General features: G+C 40.1%; 1 protein-coding gene across 3 annotated transcripts in view; it reads right to left on the bottom strand.

Moving 5' to 3' along the window:
- Positions 1-14,331, bottom strand: part of KCNH1 (potassium voltage-gated channel subfamily H member 1) — a 320,211-nt gene that overhangs the window by 4,787 nt on the left and 301,093 nt on the right. For 2 of the 3 annotated variants that reach the window (XM_072989933.2, XM_020794609.3), the window contains one exon: positions 4,952-7,997. In XM_072989933.2, the coding sequence (XP_072846034.2) occupies positions 7,158-7,997 (840 nt within the window). In that variant the 3' untranslated portion in view covers positions 4,952-7,157. Of the gene's footprint in view, positions 1-4,951; positions 7,998-14,331 lie in introns of those variants that run through there. The other variant, XR_012083630.2, reaches the window with a different exon arrangement.

The following is a 14,331-nucleotide window of genomic DNA, read 5'->3' on the forward strand; positions in this document are numbered from 1 at the left end:
TGTTGGCTCAAGGCAAGTAAATTTTTACTTGAATGCCAGTAATGGGATGGTGTCCTTCATGACACCCAAGGGAGCAAGGCTGGCTTAGGTGGCACAAGGCTCACAACATTGTCTTTCATGACTTTGTTGCTGCTTCCCATCTCCATCTGTCTCCTGGCCAAGGCAGTGGCCTCATTTTGCCTTGCGATAGGCCTGTCCTTGTCAAAACAAAACATCTTGAGAAACCAAACAGGTGGGATGTGTGGATGAAGCACATCCATGTCCCTATGATTGTTCACTGAGCCTCCTATGATTAGAGCCAGTGCGGGTGGCCTCGGGTAAGGGGCACTGTTTGGCTGGTCATGCGTTCTAGGATACAAACAATAATACTATGGTGCGCCCCTATTTTTCAGCATTACAAGAGTTTTCAAACCATGTGGGGTGGAACAGAAAAAGTACTGAAGAAGATGGTTTGATTCTTGTCACTGACATGGCCGTTAAAGCCTGGGAAACCATCTCTCCATGTTGCTAGCCGGTGCAACTGCTCATTGTCTCAGAGTGAAACTTTTATATGTGTGTTGCTCTAAATGGCACACTGGTTTCAAGTACATGCACCCATTATCCATCTGTCCACTCCCATCCCCTGGATCCTAGTTTTTTGGTACACCAGTGAAGGACCTCATGCCATCTGGAGAAAAGCAGGAAATAAAACAGTAGTGTTGTGATTCATGTGTGTTCTTATCCCTAACTCTGACAGCAGTGCCACAAAACATGGGGAGAAAACCCTCCTTTCTCAACCCTAGAATTCTGTGACATCCTATGGGCCCACCCGCCAGGCTCAGTGCTCATATATAATAAATAGGGATGCTGGGGGAAATGCTAAATGCAGTTGAATGTAATTTGCCAACTATGGCCTGCCAAGACTTCACATTCAGTATCTGCAGTTCAGGGAAACTGATTAAATCCATGATAGACCACAACTGAAGGCTGATGAACCTCATCTTGCAGGCAGAGCACAGGATGACTTAGTCTTTGGAATGCTATGCTATTTAGTGCAGCTGCTCAGACATATTTGAAATTGTCTTCTGCAACTGAACTTGGAATTCAACTATATTGCAACAGGTACAGAAATCTGACTGGGGTAACTTACTTGTGTAGTCATTAGGACTGCAAAGTCATTTTGCTTTTCTGCGAACAGCAGAAGTGCAGTCACATAGTACAATGCTATAATCCAGCAATGTCATTTTCCATGGATAAAATCCTTCTACACTGTTTACTTGCACTAAATTCCATTCTACAAATTCCCCTGAAATATTAACCACTACGTAGTTTTTTCTTTGCAATATCTGGTTACTTTATTGCTTTCAGTTCAGCCTACATCAAACTATGATTAATGATACCATTTGGTCTCAGTAAATCATAGTACACAATAATCACATTTCCTGATTAAGACAGTCTCAAGCATCTCCTCATCTTCTGATCACTCTACAAAGAAGATAGGAGGCTCATGCATGTAACACTAAACTATGGTTTAGCATTACGAGCAAACAAGCACTGTGATACATGCACTGGAGAGAGAGAGAGAGAGAGAGAGACTGGAGGAGAGAGATAACACAAAACTCACTAATCTCCCAACCATGCTGAACAAAAAGCAATAAAGGAGCAGGAACTTTTAATTAAAGGCACAGAGGCTCTTTAAAGCCTCAATACTAGCAAGTTATACCTCCTGATTGTAAAATGTCTGCATTAATCTAGCTAGCCTACCACTATATTACAATCTTCCATGTACAGAGTCTCTCCTCTCACTCCCAAGCAAGCACACACAAATGTTAAAGCCACAAAAAGAAAAAGATTCCTTGGCTCTTCAGGTAAAGGTTTTCAACTTACTCTTTTGGTACATAATATTGGAACAACTTACAAGTTTATCCAAATAAAGAAATCTGAAATGGCCACATATGTCTTTTCACTGGTTAATGGAATTATACATTAAATATGCATAATTTTTCATAGACATAATCATTTTGAAATGGGGAGGGGGGCTATTTTCTTTATTTCCAGATGATACCTGTAAGTATTATGTTAAGGCCATCATAGAAGAGGCACCCAATCCTGGAAAGGAACTGGCAATGCCTTTACAGACGATAGGTCTGCCATCCCTGTTTTTTTGGGGGGGTGGGGGTGGGGGTTTGGAACATTTGCTGTACCATTTCGGATCAAAAGTTCTTCTTGCACAAGCAGAAGGTCCTTTGGCATAAATTAGGAAAATGTGATTCTTTCTCCTAGCTACAGCATCTTGTAGTATATTCCCACATCATTTCTGACATTCATGTGGGGCTTTCCAGGAAAACACAAGAGAATGAAAAAAAGTTAGCAGGAAAATCTCTGATCTGTGGGGAGAACTTTTCTAGGAATACAGTTCTGACCCCTGGCTACTTAAACAAAAACAAACCCACCCTCCTCCCCCAACTGCTTTCCAATTAACTGGGGGCACAATTTAAAATGAGTGTGTGTTTTAACTCAAGCAACCTGATTAAATAACCAAACATCTCAGCTCTAAAAACTACAGACCAGGATGAGTTATGAACATCATGCAAAATAAATTGAGTTAAATCACACTGGTTTTGGTGCAAGGATCCATGATTACTTTTGTACAGAAGGAGTTAATCTTAAGGAACCAACATCTTCCAAAGCTGCTTCCTATGACTGCTGCTGAGTTACTAACTGCTGGGCTTTATGTGCTATATATTATGGGAATCGTTTTCTATTTTTGTCTCTAATAATTTTGAAGATGACAGCAAAAGCTCTCCCTGCATCCCTGCAGTTTAGCGGCAATCAAAACCTTCTGCAAAGACCGCAGCCTGGTTTTCAAAGAGCTCCTTTAGGTGCCCAGGATGCTTTTCAACCCAGTAGGGCTTCTTTTTGCTGTTGTTCTTCAAAAGCAGCTTCTCACATTGCATCTCATTTGTCAAATTGCTGTGGATTGATGGGCCATTTTGGGGAGTGTTTTATTGGAATTGGGGGGGACACTGTGTACGTGTGGGGGGTGTTGGTTAAGATAGACTTCTTCAGATCTTGGAACAAAAGTCGTTACTGCCAAAGGGTAAAGAGTATATATAAATCTAGCTGTTTTGCAACATTATCCTTGTGTTCTTGGTGTTGTCATTTAGAACTGCTAGAGAGCTCAGTGTTTTAGGTCTGGAGCCAGAGGTTGGGAATTTGATTTCCCCCCTGTGCCTCCATGACCAGGGCTGGACTTGATGATCCATAGGGTCCCTTCCAGCTCTGCAGTTCAAAGATGATGATTATTTTTCACATGATATAACAAGTTTAGATGTTTATAACAAGTTTGGCTCCCTACAAACCATTGTGGCAAATCTGGACCCAACCTTGGGAATTCGTGCTTTTTCCACTTCATTTTTTTGGTTATGTGCCATGAAGTTGCTTCTGACTCATGGTGACATTATGCATCCATGGCCTCCAAAAGGTCTTCTCAATAACAGTCCTGCACAGATCTTGCAAACGAAAGGCTGTGATTTCCTTTAATGACTCATTCTACCACCTTCACCTTCTACTGCAAAATTCTTATTTCCTTGCTAGTCTCACCTTTGCTTCAGGGTTTCCCTTATGGTAGTGCCAACTATGTACCAGCGGCACATGTTCTAAGCTGGGGTGGGGACATCCTGCCACTGCAAGTTAGGGCGTCCCCTTATATCACATGGTGCCAATGCAACAAAGCTAAGCACTTGACTAGGCTTCTCATCTTATAGAGGGATGAACAACAGGAAGTGGCTTTGTAAACTCTCAATAAGAGTATGGAATCTGGTTAGCATAAGCAGTGGCTAAAGGTTTGCCCAAGAGCCACAGTGAGTGATGGGGCAGATCTAAGTAAACAGAGTATGGTAGGAATGGCTTTGCTGTAATGGGCACACATGTCTAACTCCTGTTCCTTCTTTTCAAACTATAGCTTGATACAAGCCAGCATAATGTCTGTCAGACCTGGTATGAGTTGGCATATATTAAAACACTTCAATCCATGATGAAGTTAACCATTTGTACATACATATATTTGGGGCCTCCACTGGCTCATATACTGGGCCACTCAACTGGGATTACCTTTAAACAAGTATACTATTTTACGCCAGACAGGAAATTCAGGGGACAGACCTCTAGTTTAGCTTGAGAATATTCAAAGTTGTCTGAATTAACATTTGGGCATACAAACTATGGTGAAGGGGAACCCAGAATGAAAATCACACACAAAGCCTTATACACCTGATCCCAAAAACCTACTATATAAGTTGAAAATGTTTTATAGCAGATGGATTATTAGGCTATTGTAAAGAAAACTAAGGATTCATTGGTCTGCACATCTCGCTGCCACTGCTATCCAATAATGGTCATGACGTATCTCTTATTCAGAGTGATTACAGCCTGATTGTTAAATGTCTCCTCATTCTTGCAACTGTTCTAGGATGGATTACCCCTCATTAGAGCATTCCAACATTGTGGCACACTTCAACCAAGCACCAGTGCTGCTCACAGCAACAATAAAACTGGATTCATTCATGTGATGTACAATCATTCTGTGATATAGCATGGGTACTACCCCTCAGCTACTCATCCTATGTGCAACCAACCCAATAACATATTCTTATTTTTACACATACTGCCTGTAAAAATAGCACTAAATTCCTGGTTAGTTAAAGGGCTTCTTGTGATATCATTAGTACTAGTAACACATTTTTCTTTGTCAAGTAGCTTTTGCACAATATTTCTTGGTGCCATATGGTTTTCAATAATACCAGTGTTTCATTTCCATTTACTTCCAGTGGTGACCTCCGTAAGCTCTTCACGAGACAAACATATTTGAAAAAACATAATGTCAGCATGTTGAATGCAGGAGAAGGACTAAATTTCACAAAATATCCTCATGAGGTACTGGGGACCATTACAATGAGAAAATACATTGAAATGGTTTGAGTGCTGTAATGCACCATTGGCTTTAATGTACACATATTTCAACATCCTTTGGTGTTCAGATCATTTAAAGGAAACTCAATGGCAAAGTAAATAGCTTTAAAATGTCAAAAGCACAGAATATTATAAATTTCTATTTGGGTGGGCAGGACGCCTTCCTTCTCACAAACATGAGATGTGCAGAAGGTCCTTGTTTTGAAAGCTCCAACATTTTTTAAATAAATAGGACATTTTGCCTACTAAGTTGTATATTTATTTACAGTCACATATTAACAACAAATTCTAAATCCCTGCTCACCAAGTGGTAGTAGATAATAGCTCTTAAAAATTATGTGTGAAATGAAACACTACTCATTTTTATATGAAATGTCATACTAATTTGTTCCCCTTTTATTGATCACCCCATTATCACCAGGAAGCGAGATATTTCAACCCATCTATAAAGATTATTGAGATACAAAAGATGGAGGAGGAAACAGCTAAACAACATAATTATTTTGCAATCTCAAAGACTTTCACAGCCAGGATCCGATGGTTGTTGTAGGTTTTTCGGGCTGTTCGGCCGTGTTCTGGGGGTTTTTCTTCCTAAAGTTTCACCAGTCTCTGTGTGCCAGCCACAGAGACCGATTAACGTTAGGAAGAAAAACCTCCAGAACATGGCCAAACAGCCCGAAAAACCTACAACAACCAATTTAATTATTTAATTATGTCTAATGAGGATTTAATCAGTTGCTCACCAATTCATCTGATGATGTAAAGGCATGTTTGAGATCCAAAACTTGCCAAACAAAAAACCAGTTCATACACTTCCCTGAGCTCTGGACCATTTTAATTGCAGCATCCTCGGACCTCCCATATACTACATAATACAGGCTAATATGGAACATGTACATATAAGATCATTCATGTGAAAGCCAGGTTCACATGACTCTTCTCCCTTAAATGAGGAGAAATTATCATGCAAACTGAATCAGCGATCCATGATAAGATCCTTGCTGGAGGAGCCCACAGGCTACTTGGTCAAACATTCTGTACTGACTGTGGCCAAGCAGACGCCTATGAAAAGAGCACAATCAGGACACCAGTGCAATAGTGGTGAAGTGAATCTTCACTTACTTTGTTCACACAGAGGTGAACGAAAACATTCAAATGTTCTCTTCCCATTAAGCAAGATTATGAGAGTTTTTGTAACCTTTTCACTTTTTGGCCCTTTTTGGTGGACCAATTATGAAAGTACCTTTTCGAACACAAAAACTATATTCTGCATTCTTTGCTGAAAACCTACAAGGTTTTACATGCTTTTTTGCACAAAAACCCACAGATTTTTTTTGCTAATTCTGTACCAAAAAAAGACCTTACATTTTGCTCAAACTGCAAGGTTTTAAATGTGAAATACAAGTTCTTCATACATGAAAGAGGTTGCTGTCAAAAGTAGGAGTGAAAAATCTTGCTGCGTTAACCTCCATGATGTGAATGATAATGACTGGTCTACAGTTGCCCAATGAGGTTTCTAGCTGAGAAGTAATCTGAACTTGAATCTCACTGGCTGTAGTCCAACTTTCCCACCAAGTGGATGCTGGTAACTCCTTTTTTGTGTGGAAGCAGTACAGTATTTTAGTGTGAGCTTTACAAGAGCTATCCAAGGTGCTGAAAACTACCACCAAAAAGGTTCAGTAACATGGATAACTCCTTTAAAGTTTAGACTGAAACCCACAGCAGATGCACTGCCCTTGCAAAAGGGGAATGACCATTATACCATTATGCCTCTTCCCTTTGCTTATACAGTCATATGGGGAACCCATGTGTCGGATACTCCTCTAAGTGCAGGGCAGTCAGAAGAGGTTCCACAAACAGGTAAGTGTATGAACTGGGCCTAATGTCTGGACTTTTATTTTCTGTAAATGTGTGTATTTTCCCATCTTTTTAAGTTGAAAAGGATGCACTAACTAAGAAGTAGGGAGGGAAACATTATAAACTGTACCCTTGCTGTCAAAAAGACTTCAGAGTCAGCTGCCATCTTGACATGAGGTTGCAACTCTTGTTATTGTACCATTTAGATAAAAGGGACGTGGTTAACAGGTAGGCCCCTCAAACGGTGTTCAAGAAAAAGAGAGTAAATGTTTTGCTCTTTTTTTTAAAAAAAGTGTTAAGTGGGTATTTGTGGAGATATTCAAGATTCCTTTCTCTTTTAAAGAACCACCTCAGCTAGCTCCAAAAATGTCTTTCTCTGATTCTGGAGACTGTGGTCTCGATATTTCACACAACTCCTGTGGCGTCTGAGAACTTCTTCTAGAGGCTAATATCCTTAGTATCTCAGCAAGCTGTTTTTCTATATTGGTCATTTTTGTGTTTAAAGCTTTGATATCCTCTTTCAGCTCATGTTTCACTTCCAACATTGTTGCTTGAAGTGTCTGTTCAGGGATTGGGTAGAAAGAGTGTTTGACTTCTGCCAGGACAGGACTGCGGTCCTGAGGACTTCTTGTCTCCCCTACATTGTCCAAGCGCAGGTCACTTTTGGTGATGCCACTGTCACAAGAGTCTGTCTTCTTCAGAGTGGCTTCGCCAGCTGTTTTGGTTCTCTCTGGCAATGTTTCCATGGACTCAGCTTTGGAAACTTTGTTCCAGTCATCTCCCTTTGCACAGGCATCTTTGAATTTTGCCCAGCCTTTCCGCTTTGGGTAGTCACCTGCCACTTTCCCTGACACATAGTCTGAAGCAGGAGCTTGTAGCTTGGCCTGGTCCGATACACCAGATGTTGAAGCTGACTGATAGGCAATAGGTGTGGCAGGGCTTTCCCTGACAGTTACAACACTGGCTTTAACAACAGTGCGTGAAAGATGATCTCCCAAAATGTTGCCTTTTTCAACATCAAGTTCTTCTCTTCCTCTCTCTGCAGCGAGTCGTGCTTCCTTCTGCTGTCTGAATCTTTGAAAAAGCCGACGGACTGGATGATCAGGAGGCAGGACTAATGGCGCCTCGTTCTTCCTTTTCATCCTCTCTTCTTCTTCTCGCTTGACATCACTTATTTTTCGGAATACTATCTGAAAAGGATAAGCATCACATAAAGGGTTACAAAACCAGAGTGAATATAGAATATAGAGTGAATTCTTCCCCCCTCTCTAAAAGGTACAAAACATCAGCACTGCCCTATTTGGCCTTTAAAATAAATTCCCAATAAATCACCAATGATAATGGAAATTGAAACCAACTGACAAATTGAAGCAGAAAGCTTCAAATTGCTGGCTTGCTTTGGTTCATTTCCAGCTATTGCATGTGCTGGAAATGAACCAAAATGGACATATTGCTTGCACCAAAAAGTAGGAACGCCTGACAGGAGCCAAAAAAGTGGGGTAGGAATGATCTGGGCGTGGAGTGGTTCATTCCAGCAAAAATGTCCTCTGATTTCTAGCTTCAGGAGCAAACCAATCTGTCCCTGCAGTAGATGAAACAGAAAGCAAAATGTCTGTGTAATCACTCCCTCAGATAAATGTTCAGAAAACCTACATGAGCTTATCTACATGGCAAAACTGGAAGGTTCTACATTGCTTTTACGAAAAAAAAATCCTGTTATCCACACAACATAAGGATTATCTCAATTTATTCAGTGCATTTTCCCATTACTTCCCATGCTTTTTTAAACTACTTAACAAGTAGAAGTATTTGTTTGAATCTTCCAGTTGTTACTCAGGTGGCAAAAACTTTTGGACAGAAAGCTTTCAGATCAACACTAAACTTTGACTGCTTCTGGTTAAAAGTAGTCTAATTATCTTGATGTTTTAATTTGTTTTTCATTTCATATATGTCCATAATTCTAAATTGTATAGCGCTCTGATGTGAATAACAAAAACACTGAACTACTACTTGAAAACAACAACAACCCGGAAAACAAACTAACTTCTTAAACATTTCTGCAAGATTTTTCAAAGAATATTTTTTAAAGAGATGTAAATTAAAAGAGAACAGAAGGCCTACCCTGCTCTCTACATCCTCTCTTTTACTGATGGGCATAGGCAAGCAGCCTAAGCTGGAAGGCAGTGGCACATTCTCTTCTCATCATCATCGGCTGAATAGACATGGTGATTGATTAATGCAGAATGTTGGGTTTTTTTCATCCAGAAAACCCACACAGAAGCTGCCTTTTTAAGCTTCTTCTGCCCAATATTGTTTGCCTAAGGTGGCAGCATGTTTATAGTGACTTGATTTGTTTATCTTTTGTTATTTTTTCTGTTTCACTGTAACAAGGAACTGGACAGGATTGGAATTAATACTGTGCTGCAGATCTTAAAATGCCAAAGGTATTCTGAGAACAAAAGGCTAGAAACGATCTTCTGTTCTGATACAGCGGTTCTGAAACTGTAGTGTTTATTCACTTGGGGTGTGTGTGTGTGTGTGTGTGTGTGTGTGTGTGTGTGTATTTAAAGCAGAGGTCTCCAAACTTTTTACTGAGGGCCACATATTTTCCACATTTTTCAGGCACTCTCGGTCACCCACCCCACCCGCACACACCCACCCCACCCCTGCACTCACCTCCACCCTGCCTGCCCGGGCCAGATAAAAAGGCATGGTGGGCTGGATGTGGCCTGCGGGCCATACTTTGGAGACCTCTGGTTTAGAGGATTGTGCAGAAAAAATTGCTCCCACTCAGTTAAAGTCATGACTAAATTCCATTCCGAGCTTGGGAAGTCATTTTGGATTACAACATTCAGGATCTATTGAAATTGTGTTCCAAATCATCTGAGAGACACCTGACTGGGGAAAGTTGCCTGACAGCTTAACAAGCAAAAAGATATTCTTTGCCATGAATGGCGAACAATCCAAATTCAACATGGAGGAATGTGAGGAAAGCAGGACCAACTGTAATGGTAAGGATATTCTGCTCAACTAGGCTTGAGTTGCAGAGAACAATGAGGAAAAAGAAAGTAGGCAGAAACATGCAAAAAAGAAGTGCTTAAAGATGTAGGTGTTCTGGGTGAGATTTATTTAAGAGTCAACTCAGGATAATGCATGGAATTGTGTCAGGGAGTAAGTGACCTACAGATGGCTGGGATGGTGGACGTTATGAACAGTGTTGCTAAAGACTGACTTGCTTATTAAAGACTAAAGTATAAGAAATAAATAAACTTGATCAGGCACCCTGTACATACTTATTTAGATGGAAGCCTTTCTGAATTCAATAGGACTTATTCTTAGGAAAATGTGTATACAACTGTCACCTAAGAAACTGCAAAACATAATTATGGTTCCCTCCCTATACCTTTACCCTGCCCTCCACATCTCCATGATTGTATGATGTGTTTCCTATGAAATTGCAGTTGGAGATGAAGCATTTATTTTTGCAAGAGGAGTGGCAGCCGGAACGTATTTGGAAATAAAAGGGAAGATCTTAAAAAGGGAGATAATTTTCCTTTCAGCTCTTTTAATTAAAATCTTGCTTTGGATGCAGAATGTAAAACAAACCCATCTTAGGTTTTGTACTATATTATCCTGTGCAGAGGTGACAGTAAATAAGGGACCAAAAACACTGCAGGCACATATAAATAAGAAATCAGAGACATTCACTAGTAAATAAGAAATCAGAAACATCGGAGGCATATAAGCTGCCAGTTCCCTCCAAGTCCTGTTCTAATCAATATTTTCTGTTTTGTCCTTGCCTGAGCACAGATTTCTGAATATGCGAGCTCTTGGCTCCGATTTCTCTATACAGCACATTAATGAGCCACCAGATATACATATTGAACAGCAATATAGATACCACTTTGGGATTTAAATATTGTTATTATGGGTTTACTAAAACTTCAAAATACACTTGCAACTTTTAAGAGTCATACAATTAACAGAGAGAGGCCAGTATCCTATTGCGTTATATGACTGTGGCAATACAATTGTGGAAGCATCTCTCCTGCTCCAATAGGCTGCTCTGTGCATGCCTAGTCTTGCACTATTTGAGACTGAGTGTGCAACCAATCTAGTGCATACCAGGGACCTGCCAAGGTGAAGAAAAAGACCTATTATGCCCTGGATAGAATATTGGCCAAAGCATATAGGCAATGTGGATATGGTACAATAGGTGAAACTAACCATAGTGTACACTAACAGCAATCAGTCACAGAATGGCAGACCAAGTTCCAGACTGGTCTATGCACTGGAACAATCAGACTGGTCTATGCACTGGAACATATTCAGGATTCTGCATTACTGAATATGAACACCACTTACAGTAATCCCTGACAATCAAGGATGTTTAAACACAGTGCTTGGCTGTTGTCTGGAGATATCAGGATTAAACCTTGGAACCTCTAGCATACAAACCATGTGCTCTACCAATGAGTTGCATTCCACAGAGCAATGCATTTCTAATATGATTAGAAACAATTCACTCAGTTTCCATATAAGAGAGCTTAGAAGTAACTAGTTACAAGTAAAATAGTTCACTGTGACTAGTCACTTTTTGGGTAATGAATAATGGAACTGCTACAAAAATTACATTTAGGTTAAAATGAGTAGCACTAAAGGTACTTGGGTGCCATTAATAACTCCTGTTTGTTTTCAAAAGTTACTTTAAGGAGCTTTGTAAAGCATTTCAGACATTTGATGATTTTTTTAGGGTTTTATGCTGTCCTCTTATTAATGTAAAATTGCACATGAAGTATTCCTTGGTATTGGGGAGGGGCAGTTTTTAATATTTCCAAGATGCACTATTAGAGTTGGCTATCAGAGAGCAATTCACTGTATTTTTCTAGTCTGTTAATGACAGCAGTGCAATACATTAATTAAAGTGCAACATAATGAAGTACTTATGCAATTGGAGCAACAGAACATCAACTTGCCTGCCAAGAAATAATGTGTAATGCAACGGATTCTGTTTAAAATCTAAAGTTTCAAGACTTGTTAAATAGCATGCAATATGAAGGGCTTTCCACACTAACCTCTTAGGCAGTGCTTGAGCTGACCACATCCCCCCCTTTTTTTCTCCCTCCTCTTCTCCCGTCCCCTCTTTTCCTTCATCCGTTCTGGGATTAGTCAGTGCCATCTGTGGTATTTTTTAAAGGTTATTGCTATTGGTTTTAATATTTCTATTTTTATGTTTGCTTTCTATTTTACAAGTTGTAACCCACCCAGAGCAATGCTGTGACACTAATGGGGGTGGGATACAAATTGAATCAACCAACCAACCAACCAACCAACCAACCAACCAACCAACCAACCAACCAACCAACCAACCAACCAACCAACCAACCAACCAACCAACCAACCAACCAACCAACCAACCAACCAACCAACCAACCAATATCCCAGAGGCCCCACTATGCAACGGCCCCAAGAACTATATCAGAATGGATATATACTCTTTATCAGGTACACCCTGCTGGTGGTAGTGCTGATCAGATGGAAGATGACCGGCTGGCTAAAATAGAGAAGAGTCTCTGTGCCAACAGGTGAAGGCAGTGTATAATGTATGGTTTCATAAACAAAACAGAAGAAAATGGAAATATCTAATAGACAGAAGAGGAAGAAGAAAGCAAGGCACATGATTTCTTATGTGGCAGCAGTGATACTGCAGGAAACCATACAAATATGAACAAACTCCCCATCTTTGTCTATGACTTCTTGGTTGACTTGATGAACCACTTTATAACAATCTGCATCCATTTCCTGAACAAAAAGGAGCGAATGAGAATATCTTCTAGTTCTGGTTCTGTCGCCCTCTTCTCAAGGAAGGTGACATCTAAGTGGGAGAGCTTCCTTTTTGTGTGGAGGCTTCTCCCAAATGGATTAGAACCCTCATTTCGCAAGACGGAGAGCCTCCAAAGATCATGAAAGCCTTTACTTTGGAGTCATTGCCTGTCGCCCATAGAAGGGGATGGAACTGACAACAGCAAGGGTGGGACTACTATTCTTCCCTCCTTATATGCTTACTCTACATGCCCAGAGAAGCTCTTTCATAAAGAGTATATTTTATTGCCTTGTTCATATATCAGTACAGAAAATTGCTGCTGTGCAAATGTAAAAAGAGACTGTTTCTAGCACTAGCCAGCCAAACATCTTTGATAAATATATATGCCAAAGATGAAGCACCAACAATTTCTGAGGTATTACTCCCAGCCCTTGTCTTCTAGTCATAGATCTATTACTTTTGAATAGGTTCTGAAAGGTTCCATTTTAGCTTTCACAGCAAATAACTGCTGATAGGTTTGCCTTCCAGGAATCTGTCTAACCTTTTTATAAGGTAGTGATGCATCATGACAAGTTATGGAACTGAAGTCTATAAATGAATTCCCCATTGTGTGAAAAATTGAGCTTCCTTTTTTACACTCTGAACTTGATGATGATGATAAACTCCACATGAGTAGGCTCATTGAATCAGAGGGGATTTGGCGAGTCTGCTCTTCCATAAATCCCACTGATTCTGCAGGCCTACTCTAGTTTCAATTTATTAAATTAAGCAACAGGTTTTCAGCCAATGAGAGACAAGTCTGTGTCTCTAGACCAATCATAATTTTATAAAGCTGTAGCATGTTTCTCCAGTTGTATTTGCTTCTTATAAAAGAAACCCATTGTCTTTTGGACTACAATTATGCTTTATATGGGGCTGCCTTTGAAGTATTTTGAAACTTCACCTGATCCCAAATGCTGCAGCCACATGTTGACTAGTTGGTACATGTTACTTCCCTGTTATATAACAGCTTCAGTTGGCCTATTTTCAGTCCCAGTTCCTGATCAAGAAAGCCCCATACACACTTAAGCCAATTGATCTGAAGGCCTGCATCTCCCATATGTTTCTCATCCCAAAGTGTAAAGCTCTTAGGCAGTGCTTGAGCTGGGGGTAAGATCACACATTAAAGCAAATTATTATTTCCTCCTCTTATAATATTATCCCTTCCCTTTTAGTACTTCCTGTCTGGGATATCAGACATGCAAACAAAGCCATTGCTATGATCCAGTTGATGACACAAAATAAATTACAAAACAAAAAAGAGTCTAATTTGGCAAATGTAACAGAGACAAACTCAGGTTACAATAAACAGAGTGGTGTTTTTTTCCTTAAGCAGATCTGCTTCTAATAACATGTTAATTGTATCATGCAGTCCCCCTCACCCCGGCTTCCTGTTGAATAAGTTTTAAATGGTTGGCCACTGTTGTTTCATTTTTCTTTTACAAGGTGTGTGTTCTTAATAGTGTTTTATATTGTTTTTATTTAAAAATAACTATTTTACGGTGAGTACTTTTTCTCCTGTTCTCTCTCCCCCCCCCCCCGGCAGACAGGATAAAACAAAAAGCAAGCAGGCAGGCAAGCAAGTTGTTTCCCCTTTTCTTTTAGAAGAAGCTCCACAATTGTCCTCAAGTGTTACGAAAACCTTTCTGTTATATCCTTGT

This window comes from Pogona vitticeps, chromosome 1, assembly GCF_051106095.1.
Source record: "Pogona vitticeps strain Pit_001003342236 chromosome 1, PviZW2.1, whole genome shotgun sequence".
Taxonomy (NCBI): Eukaryota; Metazoa; Chordata; class Lepidosauria; order Squamata; family Agamidae; genus Pogona; species Pogona vitticeps.